Source organism: Lepidochelys olivacea, assembly GCF_965140295.1.
Source record: "Lepidochelys olivacea isolate rLepOli2 genome assembly, chromosome: 2".
NCBI lineage: Eukaryota > Metazoa > Chordata > Testudines > Cheloniidae > Lepidochelys > Lepidochelys olivacea.
This window is the reverse complement of record NC_140412.1, coordinates 167,860,128-167,885,607: the sequence shown is the minus strand read 5'-3', so window position 1 is coordinate 167,885,607 and position 25,480 is coordinate 167,860,128. Positions and strand designations below refer to the sequence as shown.

Below are 25,480 nucleotides of genomic sequence, written 5' to 3'. Positions count from 1 at the left end.
TGGGCTGGATGTGTATTTGTCTAAACCATAACCTGATCCTGGTTATGCTCCAGGAACTCTCAAAAGTCACAACTAACCTCATTAATAGGGACAAGAAATAAAGCTGTTATGGGACTTTTCATACGAGAAACAACTACACAAGCGATATGAAAAATTTCACTTTTGTTTTGGCATTATGACATGAATTCAGGGTTCTCTTTTTCTGGTAAAAGTTGACATATAACATGCAAAGCAGGTAAGAATGTCACTCCCGTCGCCAATCTATATGTATCCACTCTTCCAGAAGAATGAGTACTCTGAAGCTAGGTCCTGGCAAGGAATAGCTTTTAAACTAGATTTGTAATACAGTATTACAGGCGTTTTAGTACTTAAAAAAACATGTTTTGGTGAAAAACTTGGAGCAACTGTGCAAATGGAGAAACTGTATTACTAAATGAACTCCTCGTCTTCTTCATTCAGAGCTCATAAAACAGTTTGCAAAGAGGAGGATATAAACAATTAAATGTTTTCAACTTTCACATTACCAGGTGCAGAAACAAATGTAGAAGTCACGTTTCTTCAGAACATACACTTCAAGGGTTCACTTCCCAGCATCTTAAGCAGACCTAATTCCCCCCCATTCCTTACCTTGGTGATTTAAAGAGATGCGATTAGATGGTTCTTGGAATCCTGGTTCCACCAGATCTCTCCGAGTGTGAGCTGAAGTCTGATCTACATTATCCTAAAAACACAAACAGCAGAAAATCTGATCAAAATATGGATTTTGTATTCTCCATAATCTAAGATACTGGGAGCTAAGGCAATTTGATTTAAGAGCTGAAGAATGTTTTCTTCATAGTGTTGTGCTATAAAATTCTTAGGAGCTTCACAGCTTTGTCATCTATAATTCCAAGGATGGTTGTTTAGGATTTGTAGTTCTTTAACCAGAACAGTCCAGACAAATAGATTCAGTCGCTACTAGCGAACCCTAAAGGAATAAGAGATTCAATTTAGATATTCATCCAAAACTCCAGATATTAATCCAGACCTCAATTCTGGCAACCTCACAAGATCAGGCTTGAAAAGCTTTAATGCTTTTGCTGGGTCAAGAAATACCATAACTTCTTGTAAGCCTTCTGTACTTCTGCCTAAAACCAAGCCTCGCAGGGAACAAGAAAAAGGAGGGAATCAAAAAAATAGAATTAACTTTATTTGGTTTACTAAAGTCAGCATTTGAAGGAAAATTAGAGTAGATTCATATTTTGCCTCAACCATTTTATCAATGTGTAAACACCTAACATTTCTAGTTTGTTGAAACATTTCAGACAGAGTTAATTTACATTCTAGTATTCTAGGGTAAGAATGGTCTATAGCGCATGACAAGAATTTAGACCATGCCTCCTTAGATGATGTTTCTAACAGCAAAAGGCCACTTCAGTTCTAAAATGAGTGCCAGTTAATATTAGAAGTCTCAGACTTGCTGCTTGAAAGACTTAAGTCAGTATGTATGAAATCTACCAATTCAAAAGTTTCTAGGTATTGACAACTCAAGAAATGCCAACGGCTTCATAGAATGGCTGCAGTTTTACATGTAAAAGTGGAGTTTTAAAATACCACTATCTGGTTGTATAATGTTCCAAATGTTCCTACGAAACGATACAGTACAAGTTAAGATCTTGATATCCACGCCTTCATACTGGCCACACGTACACACCCAGACCTTCCATCTTTTCTGCTTATCTTCACGTGACTCCTCGTGTCATTTGTGCCACCTTATTTTGAATTCAAACTAGTTCTCTTAGTCTCATCCTAAAACCACAAGAACTTTCCTGCTGACATGAAATCCTATTTACCCGTCTCTTTTCTGCACTTGTTAATCCTTCTATTTTAACACTTCAGTGTAATTAACTAATGTAATGTGTATTGCCTTTAGAACGGTGGTGCTTTCACTGCAATGCATGCAGTTTTCCTTTCTACGTGTATGAAAGGCGAGATCATGGCTATTTCCCCAAAACCTTAGCATAGTGTCTTTGGGAGGCGGGTGAAGCGGGGCTCTGAGGGTAGGGTGAGACAGACAAATTATCTTACATTAATGCAGAAACCCCTGACTCTATCCTGAAAGGAGTTTGAACCAAGAACTCACACCAATGAAGTGAGCTGTAGCTCACGAAAGCTTATGCTCAAATAAATTTGTTAGTCTCTAAAGGTGCCACAAGTCCTCCTTTTCTTTTTTCTGAAATTAACTGCAACTCAGCTATTCCAAACCCAGTACTGTATCAGGCTTAAGCTCTAAACATCTCAGACAGAGAATAAAGCAGAATGATCTTCCATACTGTGCAGTGTAATGATGTTCAGAACTCTAGTGTGTATTCCACCCCACTGAACATCAGACTTCAATTTTCAGCTGGTGGCTAGATGCATGTGTGACACTGTTGCCAACAGGCAAACTCATTACAATCAATATATCACTTTCACGGTATTTATCCATGAAAGGTAGCATGTGAGGTCTCTACTGAAAGCTTATAACTTACCAGTACTCCTAATAATTGTGAGATGTGTACATGGTTAATATTTAAAGAACATGTAACCGTACCGAAAACTAACTCCAAGACCATAAGCCAGGCATAGTCACCAGGGAATCATAAATCTTGGTGAAGGCCCATTCAAGGGGGAGGGAGTTGTCACCACTCCCCAGTGAGGTAATGCAAGGCTCAATTGTCTACCCCTGCCCCATCCCAGCACATTCAATGGAAAACCATCAAAGACAACTGCAAACAATCAAAATCACTTGGAGGTAAAATGGAACATTGTAACAGACAGGAGATCGCGCTGCCTGTGAATAAAGGCAAAAGATTCATTTTCAGTATATCATAGGGTGGGGAGAGGCACTATGGATCCATTCACTGAAGAGACATCTTGTTGAGCGGGAGCATTTCATGAAAAACTGGAGAACCTCCAGAGCCAGTTCTGCAACAGACTGAGCTTTGGCAGGGGGAAACCTGCTTTTATTGGATAGGAAAGGTATCTATAAAAGTGTAGGCCCTAATTTGCATTTTACGATTTTGTTTTGTATTGCAACCATTTGTTTCCATCACATTCTCTTGTTTCTAATGGCATCTCTAGTCTATTTTAAATAAACCTTCTTTGTGTTATAAGTACTAATAAGTGCAGTGCCTTAAGGTCGAGCTGGGGTCCATTGCATCTTTGAGGGCAGAGGACCTGGGATTTCTGGGTAGCCAAGTGTCAGGGGCTGGATATCGCAGGGGAACACTTCAAGGGGACTCGGTGACTGGGATGCACCTTTTGTTAACCTACAAGGCAAAGACCGGGCTAGCATAACCCAGTGGAAACTGCATGACTGACCAACAGGCTGATGGTGTTAGGGAGGTAAAACCCAGCTACCACGTGCAAGACTCCCTCTTGCTGAGGACAGAGGATAAAAAGGTGGCTCTCAGTCCTGGGTACTCCAAGAACTGTCCCAGCATGGCAGTAATATAAAATATTGACAGATTAAAAGTCTTCTGAAATAGCAGAGGTCATTTTCAAGAAGTACAAGGGTGCTAATTCTAGTTCCCATGCAACAATTTAAGTTCAGATGGCATGTCAGTATTGCATGCAGCTGCAGACAGTCTTCCCATCTTGAAGCTCACATGCTTAACTAGTACAGCAGTTGAGAAACCGAACAAGGAAAGGTAGTTACACCAGAAGTCATTTTATTTGCAAGTAGGCCTTAAAGTGTTTTCATTGTCCCACCAAAAACCAAGTAAAATGTCTGCTAGAAAGGAGACAAATACAATACAATGTGGTTACAAAATACAACAGCTGTATACAGAGGGCCTTTTATCTTTGAATCACTGACAGTACTAGATGGAACAATTTTACTGTAGAAGATTTAACTTCAAAAAGCTGTGGCCCAGGGTTGCCTGAAAGTCTGTAACTTAGCACTTAAATAAGCTTAAAAATAATTTCCACTGACTTACAGAAAAAAATGCCATCCTCTCTGAGGCAACCTTTGAGTTCTTCAGGAAGGTGCTTAAACCACAAGCCTTCCTCATCGACTCCAACTTAAAGATACAGTAAAATTTATCAGAAATAGAGGTTTCAAACACTGGAGGTGTAGAGTGACTGTCTTTGCAGATGTCCTAGTTTGCTTCAATACTGGGCAATCCTTCCTGTATCTTCCATAAAAACATTTGTTCCACATTTTTCTCATGAAAGCATGCCCTGGGCAAGGATTTCCTTAAGGTATTTAAAGCCAGGGCAATACACAGTAAAGTGACAGACTTTCATAAACCACACCACCTGTTAAAGCAATGCAGGCAGCAGAGAAAAGGTAACTACTATGCGGTTATAAAAAAAACTCATGATAGTTTCACATGACCCTCCAGGGTCTATTTATGTAAGTTGATCAAAGACAAACAATGGCATGTTGCCAACTGCAGTAGAAATCAGACTGGACACTGGAACAAGGTTAAAGGTTATATAATTGTTCCGAGTCACCGTGCAGCCAATGAAGTTTATTGTTTTGTGCAACCTACACACTAAGTTTGTCAGCAATGTAGACACCTGCTTTCTTCCATCATTCCTTCCCCCAGCTCAAGCCACACTTACAATAAATCACGTTTTCTACCTATTTTTATTCCTCTCCCCTCTACCAAATAAGTGCTTTCATCCTGAAATTAAAATATGCTCTCTGACTTGACTTATTACAATATCAAACCACAACAGTATTTTTAGAAGCTAGCTTAGGCATCAGCCCCTGTAAACTTACTTGCATGAAGTATTTTGTATGTCATACAGCATCTGTGACTCTAAGGTTGATTAATCAAGTGACTAGATCACTGGGTCTACTGGAAGCATATGAAGCAATGTTTATTTTTAATAGTGTCTCCTACAGCAGTTAGCACTTTGTGAAGACAAACAAAACAGATTTAACAGATTAGATTTCAATGCCATTTTGCAAACTTCAGTATTGCATGACACAATGCAGTGGCTGTATCATACTTCAACAGGGCACAGTCAGAGGCAAAGACAGTATTCTCTGTATGTTAACAGCCAAAATCTGGGATTAGCTGACAATGCAGAATTATCAGGTACTTCATGGCATTATACCAATTATCCAACTTTAAACTACTAAAATTACTAGCTATTTGGGCTAGCATGGCAACAATTTCTGTTATCAAAAGAAAAAATTAAACCAGACATTTCAAACAGAGGATCAGTCAACCTTACTCATTACCAGCTGCGCTATCTGCATACATTTTTTCTTTAATTCACTTTGTGGTTTCAAGTGTTACAGTTCCTATTCCATAATGAGTTAAACTGCAAATAACGATAGATATTAAGAGGCAACAGCTTTATTAAGATAAAGAGAACAAAAAGTTACACTTCCCTCCAGTTTTAATCCATGGATTATATTTTTGCATACTAGTAGTTTCCACGGAATAGCTATCCTGTTGCATAGTAGACTAGGTTATTTTCCCCCCATGCTCCTTTCATAAAGCATTGCTAGTCCCTTGGACTAATCCTATGATCAGATGGATTGGCAGAAAGGAGAAATAACCAATCCAAATAGCTTTGAAACCACTATACCTGCTCCCACACTCACCTTTGATGTAGTCCTATTGCACTACTCTTGTGTGTCAATTAGGTAATAAGCATATTATGTTAGCTTTAAAAGACAAACAAAAATAGGGTCTTCTGAAGACCACTTTGTACTGTTCTTTACTTTCCAGATCAAGGAGCTTCTGCATGCAAGTTGCTGATGGACAGTGAACTATGCAATGTTTACACTAACAAGAACAATTCATTTCTGCTGGGTGAAGTAGGTAAATAGGAGTAAAAAACCCAAGAAAAACCTTCCTCTTTAAGCCATCCCCACCAAATCAGTTTTACAGCTAGATTTGTATGTTAAATGTCACATTTAAGGTGGGTCCATCTAAAGTTTCACATTCTATGCTAACTTGCTCCTATCTGTTCATCTGTAGCTTTTGACCTTCACTGCTATCAAAGAGAGTGACTGTCATACAGACCTGTGGTTAACCAAGTAAAAGTAGATTTTCCTGTTGAATGCTCAGTGAGCTGGTGCTCCAATATCTGAACAATACAAAGCGCTATTGAATCTACTCAAGATTTATCACTATATTTCTATTTGGGGGAGTTCAAGCCAGTTTCCCCACAATGAGGACTACCATAAGCCGACCCAAACCTAAGCCCGGTCCCAAATCAAAATCACAAGGTTTGGGTCAGTGTTTGATTAACATGTTCCTTCCTAGAAAGGTTTTTAAAGCTATTGGAGAACATGCACAGCTGTTGAGGAGCCCAAGGTCCCTTACCAAGCACCAACTGGCAATCTGTTTGGCACAATATACTCTGGGGCTTACCCAACAGCAGATGCCCCAGGCCATGAAAAACCATTTGAGTTCACAGGCAAAGGGGATTCCCAAGAGAAAGTAGAACTGCTACTCAGAGACAGGGCTGTGGAGAAGGAAGGGGTCTGCCAAAGCTCAGGTTCACAAAAACATCCAAATATATAGATTCTCATCTAGAGGTTTCAGGTTTCTTTCTTCACAATTCATATTACTTCACTCTTCTCCCTAGGTTTCATTCCGAGCATAAACGAGCCAAATTTTCTCCATGGCCCAGCTCTTTGCATTTTATGAAAAATGGAATGCCAAGAAAAAATTGAAGGCTTTGCATACATACCCAGCAGATGACCCCCAAAGTGGATTTTAGCTTAATTGTAAGGAGCTCTCCGACTCGCTTAAAAATGAATTGCAAGGTTAGTCTTGCAATGCAATATCCTGTGAGTAGTTTTCCTGCCTCTAAACTGTTTTGTCATCTGACTGAGAATCAACCGCAAGGGTGAGCAGCCTCTGTCAAATAAGCAAGGTTCAATGCAGAATTTTTACATTCTTGTTCAGAGTTTTGACACCCAAGAACTTTAAAACCCCTTTTTAAAACTGCCAAAAGACAGTCACTGTAATAAAAAAAGATCAAATCACCGGAGACTGAAGTGGTCTGCCTTTACAGTACATACTATAATAACTGTTGGTCAGAACCCTAGAGGCCTGGGCGAAATAAACCAGCACTGGATTGTTTAGTTAAGATAGCATTCAAGTGAAGCTCAAAGGATGGAAACCCCTTGACAGAAAACTTCAGTCCAGCAGGAGAGCTGCTTTTTTGGGGTGGAGGGTGGGAGTGTGTTGGACGAGCTCTAATCCTAAATCCTTATCTGCAATGGTGGCACCTGGATCCTATATATCCAAATGCCTTGAATAGGAATACCATTCCTATCCCTCCACTCAACAAGCATTTCTTGGTAGAGCATCCTATAGAAAGGTATTGGATTTATACTCTATACGGTTGAACTGAAAAGACCGATTTTCACCACTAGCAAGAGAAAGAATCAGATTTGCTTTACAGAACATTAAGAAAGTTAAGTGATTTGTTTTCATTCTGGTACTACGCTGAACTCTGGCTGCTGCAATGAGAGTACTCTTTTATCCCAGAAGGTACCACCAGGAACAGTAAATCGCTCTCATTTACAAAACGTTGTCTTCAAATCAGTCTCAAGGAAAAACTGTTCTAGTCAGAAGTGGATTTGAACGTTTCTCAAGTATGCAGACCCTTAAATGATCTAGAATTCAGTAAGAGCAGTATGCTACAAGTTGAAATACAGTTTTCCCTCAACTAAACCAGAAGCTAATATACTGTACCAGCTGAAAAATTTTACCCTTGTGTTTTGGAAGTACACATACAGCACCATTATAGAGTCAGCTTCATGGTATTTTTTTTTTTCCAGTAAGGGCATCCAGCATTGCAATATCCGTAAAACTGAGTAGGATTACTCTAAATGGAACTCCTGTCAGCTAATCTGATCCACAAAAATCCAGCTGTCAAAGAATCAAGATGCCTTACAAGTCTACAAAAACAAGAAAACCACAAAACACCAACACGTTAAATCATAATGGTATTCTATAGTTGTGCTTGGTGGCTGAGGCTACAGAGTGCTATCGTAGACGAGATGCGACACATCAGGGTTACCATCTTCAAATAATTCTGTAAAAAGAGTACAACTGACAGACTTAGAAGTTTTAAAAGCCTCATTCTATATTTAATGAGTCTAAAAACCACAGTGGCTGCCTGGATTGAGAGAGTTTAAAAGCAAAATAAAGTTTTGCAATATAAAAAACTGAGTATGTAAGGTGCGCCACGAAGATTAGTGTTTGCTAGAATTGACTCCAGGTAGGAGGCATTTATAAAAAGGCAGCGCTATTTATTTTCTGGTGCATCAGCTTTAACTCTGTAAGCTAGGTTCCATTCCATTTCTCACAAAAGGCAGTTGACTGGAGGAAAGTTTCATTATGAAACTCCACGAGTTTTGGTACACGTTTTTCAGTAAGTAGGAAAGTATGTGCTTAAATGGAAGTTTTGTTTCTTGTTTGAGTAGGACCAATAGATCTTAGGAATGCTTGTTCAGACTCTACTTAGTTGCAAGTCAGACACAAAGATAGGCTCCGTCTCTAAGAACCTGCCAGTGAGGTAACTTCCAAAGCTATAAACTATTGCCAATTCCAAGCTATTAAGATTGGCTCTGGAAAAAGGTTACTGAAGAGAACTATTTCTCCCAGACAGAAAAGCTTGACAGCAACAGGTCAACAGAATGGAGAAAATCTGAGCTTTGCTACTACAAGAAACATATCAGGTAAGCAGAGGTAGGTTTCCATAGTATTCTGTTAAAAAGATCCGTCAAACTAGGGGATATTATTTGCAATTGTCCATTAACATGGACTGAGCAAAATTTGAAGTTTAATAGCATACAATTATTTGCAAGTTAGCTAAAAAAAATATGCAGAAATCACTCAAGTATTACCAACAGTAGTTACCCTCCCCATGTCAAATATTGCATTGGATGATGCCTGTGTAGTGACAGAACACGTACTAGTTTTATTACATGGCTGTTTTTCAAATTTCTCTTTAAATGTAGTGTAGGGAAGTGCTGGGCCTTTGCTTGGAAAACTTTGATATACAACAGATACAGCAAGTTTTTCAAACAGTCCTGGCTTGTTTGGTAGTGTCAGACTTTCAGGATTCAATCCAGTTGTATTCCCTTCTGAGAGTTCAAGGGTTGCAGGTATGAACAGTCTCTCTTCTACCCTGGCTAATGGGATGTAAATCAGCAACAAAATCAGCCTGCCAACACTCCGAGGCCTATGTACACTGGGGAAGTTTCTTCAAAAGTTCTAACTTGTGTTTTAAAAAAAAGAGCTGGCACAAGCAGCTGAGAGCTGATTTAAGAGACTGAGCCTTTTACACAGGCTGGTTGGGTTAGACACCTTGGAGCTATTGTGATGCAGAATGGGCTGCTTAATCATCCCTCCACCCTGGCATCACTGCCTATAGTTCTGTAGTAAGACAGCAAGCAGAGGGCAGGTACTAAGAATCTTGGATTTGGTGTACAGATTTTGAAAGTGTTCTTGCAGAAAGCATAAAAGGAGAAGCTCTACAACTTTCTTGTACTGAGTCTAGCCCAGTTCAGGCTAACGATGTAGAAGATTAGCCTTCTTGGCAGGCTCAGTGCTTGACAAGATGACTTTGTGGACAACGGCCCTTCACGTTGCTGGCTTTAACTTAATAGGACTCTCCTGAGGAAAAGACGCTGTGTTTACTGTGGGAACCATCAATTCCCATATGAACATTATTCTGGCTAGGAATAAGTTTTTTTGGTATCTAGACTTTAACACCACAATTCTCATAAATGAGCAGAACAATATTCTCTCTCTTCCTGCCTAGGTTTGTGCTTGAAATCAAGAGTTCAAAGCGTTGATAAACAAGGATGACCTTTAAGGGTTGGTAAAAGAGCCACGTGATGTTTGGTGAAGGCTATCAAGTTCAGAGACAACAAAAGACATCTCATATCCCCACTGCAGGAGATCCCCCCAGTATCCATCTTGACCTTTACGAATCTCAGAGGTCTGTTGAGGAACTTTGCATCCAAAGCTTCTCTGCTGCTGCCCCTCCCCGCTTCAACTTCTAGATGACAGGCAAAACATAAGCCTCAATATCTCCTAAGCCTGGATATCTCCTACCCAGGAAGTTATCTATAGACTGATTTCCTCAATTGCAGCAATTCAGAATAAGCATCCATCCTTGTGTCTACCCCCCACCCCCTTCCTGGGAGTTGGGTAAGTGATGAATTTGGTCCAGGAGTGGTTGCCTCACTTGATCAAACATTTGTTCCTAGTTATCTTGACAACTCATCTTTTCATGGAGATAAGGAGCCAGTTAACTGCCAGCAGTGCAATCTGTCCTAAGGCCCATTCTTTACCTCAGGGATGCTTATAATTCAGGCACCGTGTTTGCAGTTCAGTATGGAATGACTGTAAAAAGTCAAAGCTCCTAATACACATGAACATTTTGTATCGTCTGATAAAGAAATCTTTGTGGGAAAGGGGAACAATAAGAAGTTTAAGATCTCATAAATTTGCTGACCCCAAGCCCCAGAAAAAGTAATTGCATAACTCATTAAAAAAAACCACTAACTTATCTACACTAAACTATGCCAGTTAATCCTTCCTATAAATAGCAGTTGGATACAAACCATTGTACCATCTCTCAAACAGAACACTGTACTCAGGCACTTGACAAATGGCTTGGTTCCAAGCTTCTAAACTGAATCACTGAGGCAAATTATGCAAAGAAAAAGTTGTGAGCAAAGAAAGCAATGTATATATACAGATATATTTTTAATTAACCCCTTGTAAAACAAACTGCATTGAGTTATTTCATGAGCAGACATAAAAACTTAAGTTTTTATGGTGCAACACGGTTTTACATATGCTAGAAATTTAGAACTACACAGTGTTAAAAATTTTCATCAGGCGTTTTCTTCATCTTAGTTTTCAATCCCATTTGGCCTTAAAAGGATTCAAAGCTGGGTTTGCTCTCCCATCTACCTCATTTCCCATTTCAAATTAGAGCCATTCTGTACAGATTCAGTATGTTAAACTGAAGTTACTGATGCACCAAGTTCTAGGACAATAATTTTAGAACATGCTATGACACACTAGCAACCAGAGCAAAATTCAAGATTGTACAGTGGTCTGCAGGAAAGAAAGTGTTCACCTTGTAAAAGAAGAAGAATTGCCTATGCAGAATCCTACAGTTTTTACTGGAGATTTCAGATCATCCAAACAATATAAATGTTTGTAAAGATGAATGAAAGCCACCATATACTGTAATGTCTCCATTCCTTTAATAGAATGGAAGAAGAGACTCCTGCTCCCCTCTGCAGGGCGGACAGGGGGTTCCATGGCCGGTCGGGCTCGCTCCTCACACCACCAGTGACTAGATGTAGGCAAAAAGAAAAGGAGTACTTGTGGCACCTTAGAGACTAACCTATTTATTGGAGCATAAGCTTTCATGAGCTACAGCTCACTTCATCGGATGCAGTTCTACCGAAGATTCTGCAGCAGGAAGCTTACTTTCACAGATCATAATCATTATTTAGTTACTGTTCTCTGTACCCAAAAATTCTCAGAAGCTCAATAATTTGCATTTAAATGGTAACTGATTACACATAAGTTACAATTTGTTTCAGAAAAACCTTGTGAAACAACTGGAGGCTTTTCAAACTGGCATCCTTGCCTTTAGCAAGTAAATTTTCCAACTGGCAATCGTCTCTCAAGTTCATTGAAGTATTTTCTAGAATATGTGGTACAGCATGGCCAGAGGGCAGCAGGAGAGTGTTAGAAGGGAGCCGTATTCTCTGTAGGGGAAAGAAAGTTTGCTATAGATTAATTAAAGCACCTGAAGCCAATGAAAGCACCTGATAAAAACCCCCTGCTTCAAACAGACAAGAGGAGGAACTGAAGCAGACTGGATTGGTGTTGGAGCAGAGAGCTGTTTGGAGGGAAGCAGAGGAGAGTTTGAAGAAATGCTGCAGTGGGCTAAGAAGACCAAGACCCTAGGTAATGGGACACCTGGTTTGTGCAGAGGGAGGACAGGAAGCCCCACAAGCTGAAGGGCAGGAGAGGGAAGTAGCCCAGGGGAAGGAACCGCTAGTTCAAGTGGTTTACTGCTATCCCTAGGGCCCCTGGGCTGGGATCCAGAGTAGAGGACGGGCCTGGGTCCGGGTCCCTTCCTCTCTACTCCCCTCCGATAGGACACTAGTGGGGAAGTTAATACTCCAGTTGAAGGGCAAGAAATGGTGCCCTGAACCCCCTCCCCACCAAGAAGAGAAAGCACGAGACCCATCATAGTAGTGCCAGCAGTTTGCCACAAATAGTATTCTGCTGTGAACAGCCATGGTCTATTGGACACCTTTGAAACAAGGGCACTGAAATACTTCAGAAAGTATATTTCACCATTTGCGCAGAAGAAACTACAACAGGACTTTGAATATTGTATAAACCCTCCAAACACTAGGCTACGTTAAGATTTCAACAGCTCAAAGGACTCCCAAGTTATCAGTATGTTTTTGGAGAGGACATATTGACAGTCATGCACACCAAAAGATTACAAAATGTAGTGCTACATTTAAAAAAAAAAAGGGGGGGGGGTGAGGGCGGGGGTGTCTTCAACCAATGACTCAAACTTCAACTGGCGTGCAAAGCCCTGTCAGAAGACTGCCAAGCTTTTCAAGAAATACCAATGACATACACTCAGAAACTTCTATTTCTTGTACACCACGTTTAATTTACTTGGTTGTATTAGCTATCACACTGCAGGAAAGTTTTTGCTGCCAGTACACCACAAACAAACTTTTGTCTAATGAATTTGCACCATGCCTGCTTGTAGGGAAGTCAGGGTTTATTATACTTCATTTTCTTGACTTTGAGTTAAGTCTTCTGATAAAGAGATAGGTTTGTGGAGTAAAATTACTGAAAACAGCTCTAGTTGAGATTACAAATCAGAAAGCATGGAGGTCAGAAAGATTAACTGAGGGGTGGACAAAATTGAGAAAAAGAAAAGGGGCAACCCAGCCATTGGATGCTACTGTACCAAAAATCTATGTTCTTATTTTAATCTTTGTTGAAATTAAGTGTGGTTCTTTACCTGGGAGTTCATACATGAGATGGATATTCAGATTCCATACTTTTGACCCATTCCTCTCCAACAAGGAAGCACTATGATATGGCCCAAGACGACAGTGGCTATTGAGCTCCTGAGCTGCTAGTAAATCCTCCCACAGATATAAAACTATTACCAGCTGGCAGTAGGTTGTGTATGGGGATATACAAGACTCTAAGGAAAACAGATGGCAGGAGATGCCCTTTTAGGCACTTACTGCTTTTGGCTATGGACCAAAAATAGGGTAAATACTGTTGGTTACTTTTTTCTGATACAAAGTCAAAGCACATTATTTCAGTTGTATTCACTTTGAAAACATCTGCCATGTCAATTTCTAAAGTAGTTACAGGTAAAACAATTCCAATGTAAGCATATATTGACCCAGCATATTTTACAAAAAAGAAGAATAGCAATGTTTGATCCAGACTAATATGGATTGCCAGTATTTGCTTGTTGGATAATGCTGGGGGGGAGGGGGGAGGAGTGTGAGATGCAAAAATTATGCAAGGCATAGCTGTCTGATAAAGGAAGATGTACTTCCCTTCCCCCCCCCCAACCACTTCTCTTCAGGTATAGGTGTGTGTGTGTGTGTGTGTGTGTGTGTGTGTGTGTGTATATATATATATATATATATATATATATATATATTAAAGTATGCATATAATATGTGCATATACACAGGGCTACTGATGAAAGCAGCTGTCATGCTGACGCGTGCCACCCATAACTATTTAGTTCAATTTAAGACTGCAAACCAAGGCCCAAGTCTGCAAGGGTAGTTAGGTGCCCAACTCCAATTGATTTCAATAGCAGTTAGGTGTCTAAATACCTTTGAGGATCTGGGCCCAAGGACTCTGCCAGCACTGTGAAGTAAGAGGAGTCATTATATTTAAAAAAAAAGGACTAGACACCAAATTGTACAAGATTTGTTCAATGTCCCTCTTCATAACTGATTCAGCAATTCCTGACTTTAGTAGACGAAATAAAATGACAAAATACATTGAGTTAAACAGATTTAATATTTTGCTTCAAGAACATTTTGCAATATGAAGTAACCAAATTCTGTTACATATAGAAGAAGTTTTTTCTATCAAATCTAGACTAAAAAAAAATCTCATGAGGTCAGAGTTCTAAGAACTGTTTTCATCCAACTTAACTCACTAAATGAATTTGGAACAGCAGGTGGCCCATCCAATTCATGTAGAAGGAACCCAGTTAGTGTGCAATGTTTTACATTGTCAAGTTCTAATTTTAGAACATTCTTTTAGCCCACAGGGAATTTGTTTACACTATCTCAGAACACACGCTAAGGAAGGTTGTACATGCTATTTAGACTATCTCTGGCATCAGATGTCAATATTGATTCTTTTAATTCCTTCTCCAGTTTCCCCTCCGTTTCTTCAAATGCAGCTCCTATTAGCGGGCCTGTGAGGCTAAACATATTTGGAGGAGTATGCAAAAGGTAATACAATTCAAAATTGCTCATTTTGTGCAAACGTTGACAGTAATCACGGCAGCATAAAAGAAAACGGATTACAAAGTTGCTATCTCTGCTTTTTAGTTTTCATAGCATGATCACCAACTGATCTTTATCTCATTTTGAGTGTCAAAAACAAACTGCTCGGGAATCAAGCTTATGTTGAAGCGCTACCAAGAGACCTCCGGAACAGGGTACTTCCATTATTGTTATGTTCAGACGACAATGGCATTTGAAATCTCTCACATCGAGGAATAATTCAACAACTTTCTATTCTTTCATTTTAGAAGAAAAGTTGCATTCCGCAGCACATTTGATCTAGCGTCCAAATAAGTGTCTGATTTTCAGTACTTCAAGAGGAGCACTAATCTTTTCTTCCTTGCTACTTTACAATCTTTGACAAGATTTACAGCTCACTTACTAAACATGTTTTCTTTATTTCAGGCCATTCCATTGTTTGTTTCATATTCTTTCCTTCAGCCTTAGTCATGAGGAGTCAAATCCACACTCTTGTTTGATAAATTACTAAAACACTAGATCACCAGCTCGCAGTATTTCCAAAACATTTAAGTTTGCCATTGTGTTCCAACTGTTCATTATGGGCCTGATCTGAAGTCTACTGAACACAAGGAGAGTCTTTCCATTGACTTCAATAGACTTTGGATCAGGCCTTAGGGGGTAGGGACAGCTCAGTGGTTTGAGCATTGGCCTGCTAAACCCAGGGTTGTGAATTTAATCCTTGAGGGGGCCATTTAGGGATCTGGGGCAAAAATTGGCGATTGGTCCTGCTTTGAGCAGGGGGTTGGACTAGAGGACCTCCTGAGGTCCCTTCCAACCCTGATATTCTATGATTCTTACTTTGGGGTTAAAATCTATTCCTGTAAACTACACTCCTTTCTACAAGTAGCTGAATTTTAACAGTCAGACTACCACAAAGGTACTAGTTTAAGAGCATAACAGTTTATTTTTCTTTTAAAAGCAGTCTCCTTATTTGCACTGTCTAAATTTGAAGTTGATTAATTCAGGAGAGCCAGCCTGTATTTTCAAGTTTAAAAAGAAGCTGACTGGAAGCCTCGCATGAGAAGGTTAGGCGGTGATACTGGTGCATTCATCATAAGGCAAGGAGGCAGGGGGAAAGGAGCACTTAAGTATCCATTTTAGGGAAAATCCACTGGAGTCTGTCTACTTAATATAGTGATAGCTTCAAGTACATTTTTCTAAAAAAAGGTGCCAGCACCACTTTGTTTTTGACTCCCCCCCCCAAACTGTGCAGAAGTGTTTAGTGTTCTGGGGTACTTGCCAAAATGACAGTATTTACTGTAGGACTAATATGCATTAATGAAGCATAAATGGACAACTATTTACTTGTGCTAATAACTAAAGCGCTTTATTCGAGCGGGGGCCTCAAGCATGAAGGATTGCCAGATTCCCCCTACTTGCCAAAATTACGTTAAAAAAAATTGGAGTCAACATCAAGGGCTACAGACAGCACTCAGTCTCAGGTCATTGTTTAACATGCCATATGTAAAGCACTAATAAACTCGAACTGCTTTCAGTTTATTATTTGTTTTTTCCTTCTAAAGTCTGGCAATTTTATGAGTTTATGTACAGTTCAAACCAAAATGTTAAGTCAAAATTGTATTACCATAGCCTTGGAGCTACGTTAACTCCAAGACAGAAGGCTGAAATGGAAGGGAAAAGAAGCCATAATGTTTTATTAAAATAGGATATCATCAGGATCTAGGCAAGAAAGAACTCAGCAACAGACCATTTGTACCAAAGCTCTGGTCCTCTCCAAGCAAAAGGTTAGCTGAAGTTGCAGTTTGGTAAAAATTAAGAAAAAATTAAGTTTGTACCCCAAGGACAAAACTAGAGTTTGAAAAACTAATTCTTTGTATTATTCCCCATGCAGCTTCTTTCTGAAATTGGAACAAGCAACTTCTTAAATGCATACATGCAAGACGGCATAATTAGCACTGAAGTGGGAATTTCTGGGGTGGTTTTTTTGGGGTTTGTTTTTGGAAAAAACAAAAGTTCAGACTTGCAAACAAACCTGCAAGGAATGGGAAAGGGATCACTCTACGAATGGTAAATAGATGAAGGCTCTTTTAGCTATGGCTGTTCAGTATCCTGTGTGGAAGGGATGCGTTAATCGAATTCTTCCAGCGCAAGCATTGAGATCACAACAGGTATTCTTATTGTGACACTCTGCACAGAAGTCAAGCTGTAGGTGCCCACAGTGATAAGGCTATCCTTTTTCCTTTTAGTTTAGTCCCTCAAGATCAGTACTGCAGTAGTAAATGCCCTGTTGCCTTGTTATTGCTAGATACTATACGAACAGGGAAACAAATGGTGCCTACCACAAGAGGTTTCATAGCCATAAAGTCTGGAAGCTTGTACAGCTTCCTGTTATCTGTATAACTGGAAGACTTTAGTCTGCAGAATTGTCTGCATTTAAACAAGCAAGTTCACCTAGAATTTAAAACATCTAATGTCACCTAATAAAGAGAAGAGGAAAACAGAAATGTTTAGTTTCCTTCCTTTGGCCAAAAGGCATAAGTGATTGATTGGTTTCTAGATAAACTTATACTAATGCTGAGTATGAGCACGCCCTTTGGGAAATGGTATTTCCTATCAATAACCAATTAAAACAATCCTGCTTCATTCCCTTGTTCCTTTCTAAATGGATGTAATAATCCCATTTTAGACCTGTCTTGAACAGCAATATTACTTCAATATTAAAAATGGCTTCTGTACTACACACTCTTTTCAAGAGAACGCAGCTCCAAAACTATGGGAAGCAGGTCTTCCTTCATAAAAGGCTTGCTCCAACGGCAGGCACATTTGTCAAGGTGTCAGAAGCATACCTTTTTTGTATGAGGATGATTCAGTTAGCAAGACTCATTTGTACTATAATATTTCCAACAGAGCTGTCCAAACGGAAGACTCACTATTCGATAAGAGTTGCATTCTCTTAGGTCTCATACTCTAAATAGGTTTGAACTGTGAAACTGTACTGGAATAAGTCCTCCAACTTCTCTTCTCCATTAAGATGGCAGACCACTCATATTGGCAGTCCTCCACTGTAACTATTCAGTAATCAGCTTTTTAAAAGTTTACTAATCTGGAGAAGATCCTACTCAGAAGGTAAACAGATGGGAATACACAGGATTTAGTTAGTTTGTTGATCAGATAATTAACAAGGATAGCATAATAGTCTCAAGTTTCGTGTAACTGACCCCTGGGCAGGAATCAAGCAGTTTCCATCAACGCTGGTGTTCTTAGAACAGGGACTGTCATCTTAAATTGTGAACAGGAACATCAGAATTAAAGAAAAATCCATTCCCTTTATTCCTGTGAAGAGAGTTTGCTCCAACCCTAGGAAAATCCTGAATAAGTTCTAAAATCAGCCCAGGAAATTCTCACAGCAGTTTTCAAACTTAGTGGGATGAAATAGGAAATCTGAGACAAAAAACACAAAAACCATTTGCTTAGAATTGTGTCTTGCAAACATGAAAAGCCAAGGAAACAAGATGACAAATGTTTGTGCCAGGGCCATTTCTCAACTCACAAATCATTCTGATTTCATATGGAATCTGACTGTACTTAACCTGGAGCCTTGCACCACAAGAAGTAACAGATTGTTCACTGTAGACCCACTGAAAGGATCAAATGTCAACAGTCTGCTGGAAAAAGCAGTAATCTTGGTAGGTCTGAAAGCGTATGTCAACTCAAATCTAACAGGCTACATCTCAGACACCTTTCCTATAAAATTAGTAAACAAGACTAAACAAGACTTTCCAGTCTCCTGTTCAGCATTAACCATCCATCAAAAGAGCCACACAGATTTTGTCACCTTCAATTTCTCATGAGTTCTGCAACTATGGATTCTTCCTGCTTTGTGACCCAAATCTTTCAGTCTCCTTTGTTGCTGCAAGGGAATGTATGATATGATGGCTAATGGGAAGCTTAGGGACATTTTCTGGGTTGCAGACCAGAAAGGTTGAGAATCAGGGATCTAGACAAATCTTCACACTTAAAGTAGTTGTCTGTCGTCCCTTCACTTTGAATAAGTGTTAATATATTGCCAACCAGATGTCAATCTAGATGAAACATTGACATCTGTTTTATAAGTCTGCTAGTGATACCAATTCTTAATTAGAACTGCTGACAAACTCTTTAAACTAAATGTAGTAAAATCTGAACTGGGTATTCCTTAAATAGCCAGATTACTTCTCACACAACCGATGATTTAGTCAGCTTCATGTACGGTCACATCTCTCCAGATTTCTTTGAAACAAAACTGTTTATGATAATAGGATATTCAGATCAGACCCTTGGAGAAAAAGGGTAATTCTTTAGTCACCGCTAAAACAGAAAAAGCACATCACTTAAATTTTAAGTGATTTTAAAATACAAGTTTAAGCATTGGAGGGAAGGTCTAGATCAGGTCTTTCTCACCCAGCTACAGTACAATTCATGAAAGATGGATCATCCTTCCACCAGAGGGAGGAAGGCACTAATCACTGGTAGGTGTACTCATAGCAAACTAATAGAGAGCTCTGAAGTCTCTAGGGTTAGGAGATATAATCTAGAACTACCAGAATGCTTACAGTATCTGTAGAACGTTGTGCCCAGGCTGAAAAGTGTCTCTATTTGGCTTGGTAGCAGGTTCTAGTAGACTCTTTTTCTACCATGGTTAAGGATCAGCGGAACAGGGGTCAAACCTTCGAGTTCTATTTCTGACCTCCCCATCCAAAAACCAGGCCGAGAGAGCGTGTGAGCCTGGAGTTGGGTACTTGGTCTCTTCCTCCTCCCACCATATCTTGAGTGAGGAGATCCGAGAACTGGCTAATCCTGATTAGTGGGGCAGGCAGATACAGTTCTGTGAACCAGAAGCATCTGGGCCACTGGGGAGCTAGGAGAATGGATGTTGGCTCTGCCACGACATATCTTCCCTATGGCCTGTGGAAGCAGGAGGAAAGGAGGAAAGGCGTATCTGAGGCCGTTAGTCCAAGATATCAGCAGAACATCGCCTTGGGAATCACAAGCCATGGCTCCCAAGAGTAATATAGAAAGAGCTTTCTGTTCATTTGGGACCCAAAGAGGTCCAATAGCAGAGTACCCCATTGTGTAAATCTCTCTCAGGACTGTGTCATGAGTCTCCCACTCATGGTCTAACGAGAAGCTTCCGCTTACTTTGTCTGCCAAGGAATTGTGATTACTGGGAAGGTATTGGATCGTGGTGCTGTTCCTGATGCACCAGTTCCAAAGCTTGATGGCTTCGTGATGGAGGGGATGAGATCTCGCTCATCCCTATCTGTTTATATAAACCACAGTGGTGATATTGTCCGACATTATCTGAATATGGAGTGAACGTATAAGTGGAAGGAAAGCCTTGCACACAAGGCAGACAGCCCTCAGTTCCAGTAAGTTTATATGTAGTCTGGCCTTTCATGGGGTCAAGGTCCCTGGACAATCATACTGTTCAGGGTAAGCACCAGGTCTCCATTCTGTCTTTTTTTGTGTATTAGGAAATATGGGAAGTAAAATCCTCTCTCATGGCAATGAAGTGTAACATGCTCTATTGTCCCTTGACGCAAGAGGGATTCCACATCTCACTTAAGGATTACCTTATGAGAGTGGTCTCTGAAGGGGGACTAGGAACAGGGTGTGTGAGGTGGGAAGGAGAGATTCTGTGGAGTATCCTGGGTTGATAATCTCCAGAACCCAACTGTCCATAGTGATCTTGTTCCAATTGTGAGCAAAGAGTACGCAACAGCCCCCAAAGGTAACTGGGCTGAAGTGGTTGGGATCAGTGGTGGTACACGTCTCAACCAGTATGTCAAAAGTGATGACTGAGAATGGAGTAGAGGTTGTGGCAGCAGCAGGGGCCTAGAAGCACAGCCTTTGAATCGTCTGATGTTTGTGCAGTGGCTCAGCTGTGTGCTGGTAATAAAGTGTATGAGGAGGGAGTGGCCTCTGTCTATAGAGTTGCTTCTGGCGTTTCCTCCTTGGAACACAGAGTTGATCAATTCTTTTAGTGAGTGCAGGGACCAGTCCATTTTCTCATTACAGAGATTCGATTTGTCAAAAGGAAGGTCCTGGATGGTGTTGGGACTCCCTAGGAAACCCTGACAACTGCAGCCAGGAATTCCTCCTCATGACTAGACCAGAGGCCACACTTCTGGAAGCCATGTCTGCCGCATCCACTGAGACCTGGAGGGCTACCTTTGCCACTAGCTGCCCCTCATCTGAAAGACTGAAATTGGGCCCTGTCCTCTGTGGGAGGCTTGTCTGAACTCCACAAGCCTGCAATAGGGATTAAAATCTTACTTTGCTCACAGTGCTTGGTAGTGAGTGACACAAAATTACAGGACTGAGGAGGAGAAGCCCTTCCTTCCCAGGAGATCCAGTCTCTTAGAACCTTTATGTGCTGGATGGTCCTTTGATAAGGAAACCAAGCCCTTTCAGCTGCCACCTGTACCACCAATGAGATGGGGGCAGGATGGGAGAACAAGAATGCAGCCCCTTTTGCAGGAACAAAATACCATCTCTCGATCCTTTTTGGTTTTGGGGCACAGGATGCTGTGTCATACTGCTCAAGCAAGTTCTAATATGGCATCATTGATTGTTAGAGCACCCTACTCGGTCCGTGTGGTCGCAAGATGTCCAGGAGTCGGTGTTGAGGGCTCTGGACCACCTCTAATGGGATCTGTAGGTCACTGGCTACTCTTTGTAACAGCTCCTAGTACTGGTAATCGTCATCCAGTGGAGAAGGGGAAGAAGGAATGACTGTTTCGGCCGGGAATGATGAAGAGGCACCCTTCAGAACTATCAATACCTGTGGATTCTTCTCCTACATCAATGGAACTCAGTGGTGAGAGAAACAGTACAACTAGTGAGAGGTGTCCAGGCACCTGCCATAAGGATCCCACAGATCCCAGTAAGGCTAGAAAAAGGGGTTGATTGGTACCTGCAATCCCTGGAGGATGAGTGCAGGTCATACCCACTGGAATGGCAAGCATAACCTCTACTGTCTATCAGGACTCAATTGCCTCAGCGGAGATACCGGTGCAGCCATCTCCGATTCATCAGGAGTCCAAAAGCTGCCCTGATGATAGTGGCAGTGCCATTTGTACTCCTGCTGGATGGCTGGAGGTGAGATGGCTCCTGGGACAGTGATGTGGGCTCCTCCTGGCTACTCCTCCAGAGTACGGACATACCTTAGGAAAGCGAGGCCAGAAATAAGTGGAGACTAGATAAGGAAGGAACATATTCTCCAGTGTTACATAAAAGTCTTGGTACGTATGCCCTGGTGTCCAAGGGGTTTCCTCAGTTAAGTCTAATGGATCCGGTACATCAGCACAGCCAGATGGTCTTTAGATGGATGATACTGTACTGAAGATGGATCTAGACCACCACTCAGACTGAACCAGTGAGGATCTATCCTTATACTTCAGAATCAAGGTGACCGACGGAACCAGTGGATTTTTTTTTTTAAAATGTATCTTGCCCTCGGATCCAGGGGTCTTCATCGGAGCTGGTTCCTTAGGTTCCACTCATGTCGTCTCATCCAACCTGGACCAGCATGGGGAGGAAACGTGCAGATCCTCAATGGGGATCTGTCCTTGCGCTCATGAGAGTGTCCTCCACTCTAATGGAGAGCCCTGGAAGAAGAATCCTTGGGCTTACATGTTGATGGCTCCACTCCAAGGCACGTGCTTGGAGGGGCACTGCTAGGCCAACATACAGGGGAGTCTCCCTGACCCAGATCAGAGAAGAGCCTCATAGCCTTCTCCCTCAGGTGCTTCTATAGGCAAAGCTCCCAGTCCTCTCTGGGTGAAAAGGAACTCGAGAGACAAACACTGACTTGGCAGAGATGCAATTCCTGAATCCAGGGACTCCGGGCATAGCCCCAGAGCCGGGAGAGGGGTTCCACAACTGGGAAGAAAAGGTAGAGTAGAGTATTTCTTTAAACTACTATTAATCTAAGAATATAATTGTTTACAAATGGTTTTTATAGAGGTCATACAACAAAGTGAAGGAGGACATGATTCCAACTCAGGCCATGCCGCCCTAAGAAGGAACTGGAAAGGTGTTGATCTGCACTGCCTCTTATAACTTCAGTTGGGAGCACAAGGAGAGCTACTGCACATGTACAAGCCAGTGTAGATCGCTCGGACGAACTTCTGGACCTTGGTGCATGTGTACCCACGTGTGGAATACAACATAGTGACAATCACTCAAAGATGAAAATCTGCTTAACGATGCCACATTTGAGAAAGCAGATGACTTTTCCTGCACTGCCAGGCATGCTATTTCAACATTGTTGTTTTTTCATAATATATGTAGAAGACAGATGCCATTCAAATCCTCTGTGTTTTCCATTCAGTGAGGCTCAAGCACAGTAAAGCACACTTGTGCACTCTGGTTGCCACACTATCTTTTCATAGTGTGAAAAGCTGAACTACATCCCAAGTTCTGAACAAGATTTTAGTTTACATCTTTAAGCCCACAGAACATTAGGAAATCCAGCAGTATTTATTCAAATCTAAATTAAAAAAAAAATAGGAGTTTGGAGAACAGTTTGCCATAGCGTTTATATGACAACAGTTAATTACACTACCTACAAACAGCACAAATTTCAGCTGATAGACATAGGTCATGAGTGCCAAACATACATGCCTTCTTCTACAGCTCTGTGTACTTTGTAGTAAATCAGGCCAAAGTTATAGAGCAACGCCTCCTGGTTTGACGCTTTGTTACAGTACAATAGAAAGTTGGTGGCAATTATAAACAATTTTTCAGAGGGCGTTTTTATTTACTATAGAAAGTCAAACTTTTAACTTTCATAACAAATTTGATTTCAGTCTCACCACGTTTTTCATGTGCCAGAATTAACAGTTCATTGGGACACTCTCACCCTTCAGAAACCAAACCTAGACAATCCACAAATAAAATAAGTAAACCTAGGACAATAGCAGTAATTTTGGTATGACCCTTATAACCAAGAAAGGGTGGATAACTCGCACTGCATTCTGAGAGATCTATGGCCAAATTCTCCACTAGCTTAAGACAATGCAGCTTGGCAGGCTTCAGTGGAGATGCATCCATTTATACCAGTGGTGAATTCTCTTCCTCCCTTCCCTTCCTCTCCCCAGTTTAATGACTAGAGAGAGACCAGGGTAGATTGATTTAAATCAAAGTAATTTATGTCACTGATTTTAATCAAGATTTAAAGCAGAAGTCAGGAAACACTGATTTAAATCAAAATAAAAAAGTTAGGAGAATGTAGGGAAAGTAAGGAAGAATGATCAACATTTTTCCAAGCATTTGTATTCCATTTAATGTTGAATTAGTCATTGAAAATTGCTCAAACAAGTCTTCCCTCTAATACGAATTCAGACAAATGAAAATAAACACTAATGTATTTAGTAAAAGAAGTTTGTCCCCCTCCTTTGCAAAAGTGTAGCGGTGGGATGAGGGGCGGGGAGGGAGAAGAGATAAGCAAACTGGACTCTCAGAATCCTAGTTGTGTGTTTAGAATTTTAGATTCCAAAAACTGAGATATTGGGAAAAAAGGATTAAGATTCAAAAAGGTGAGGCCAGACCTCCTATATAAAAACACAAGCCACAGGACTTCCCTAAATTAGTTTGTTTGAAATAGAACATGCAGAAATAGACATTGGGCAGGTCACTGGGACTTGAACTATTTATGCAATCAACAGTTAAGAAATTACATCTTTTCTAAGAGTTCAAGTCCCCGTGCATAAATGCTGCTGTGACTACACATTGCAAAAGAACGGAAACAAAGTCATCCCCTTTTTCTGAGAAATTCTGGAACTATGTTCTGAATTTCCAGGAACTAAAGACAAATGCTGCCAATTCTCACTGCTGGATTTTTACTGAAGAGTTAGAGAATTTGGAAATGACCCCTGAAAATCACTGAAAGGCAGTATTGATTTTTTCCCCACAAGGCTAGAGATAATTTCCAGTGGAATGTACTCAGAGGCTTACATGTAAGTTCCCGATACAATAAAGAAAAAAGTCTCATGTAAGCAGAAGCTTAGAAACGGCTTCTAAAGCAGCGAACATTCTAAAACTAGCAAGGAAGTTGGTCAGAGACCTATAGCCTACTTTAAAAGATAAAGATCTGATTCTATTACTGCTTCTGGTTCCCAATCTGAACAGGTAAAGGAAGAAAAAGGTGGGTGAGGAATTAGCTTAAAAGTTATAAAGAAAAAGGAGTGATTGTGGCACCTTAGAGACTAACACATTTATTTGAGCATAAGCTTTTGTGAGCTACAGCTCACTTCACTGGATGCATTCAGTGGAAAATACAGTGGGGAGATTTATATACACAGAGAACATGAAACAAATCGGTGTTACCATACACACTGTAACCACAGTGATCACTTAAGGTGAGCTATTACCTACAAGAGAGCATGGGGGGGGGTGGGAGGGGAGGCAGGGAGGACCTTTTGTAGTGATAATCAAGGTGGGCCATTTCCAGCAGTTGACAAGAACGTCTGAGGAAGGGTGGAGGATGGGGGGGGGGAGGAATAAACATGGGGAAATAGTTTTACTTTGTGTAATGACCCATCCACTCCCAGTCTCTATTCAAGCCTAAGTTATTGTATCCAGTTTGCAAATTAATTCCAATTCAGCAGTCTCTTGTTGGAGTCTGTTTTTGAAGTTTTTTTGTTGAAGTATTGACACTTTTAGGTCTGTAATAGAGTGACCAGAGAGATTGAAGTGTTCTCCAACTGGTTTTTGAATGTTATAATTCTTGACGTCTGATTTGTGTCCATTTATCCTTTTTCGTAGAGACTGTCCAGTTTGACCAATGTACATGGCAGAGGGGCATTGCTGTCACATAAAGGCATATATCACATTGGCAGATGTGCAGGTGAACGAGCCTCTGATATCGTGGCTGATGTGATTAGG

The 25,480-nt window shown here is 40.7% G+C and overlaps 1 protein-coding gene across 1 annotated transcript in view; it reads right to left on the bottom strand.

Moving 5' to 3' along the window:
* The window catches only part of GRB10 (growth factor receptor bound protein 10), a 201,595-nt gene that overhangs the window by 122,675 nt on the left and 53,440 nt on the right, over positions 1–25,480 (bottom strand). The window contains exon 3 of the mRNA XM_084622039.1: positions 628–721. Within this exon, the coding sequence (XP_084478165.1) occupies positions 628–721 (94 nt within the window). The remainder of the gene's footprint in view (positions 1–627; positions 722–25,480) is intronic.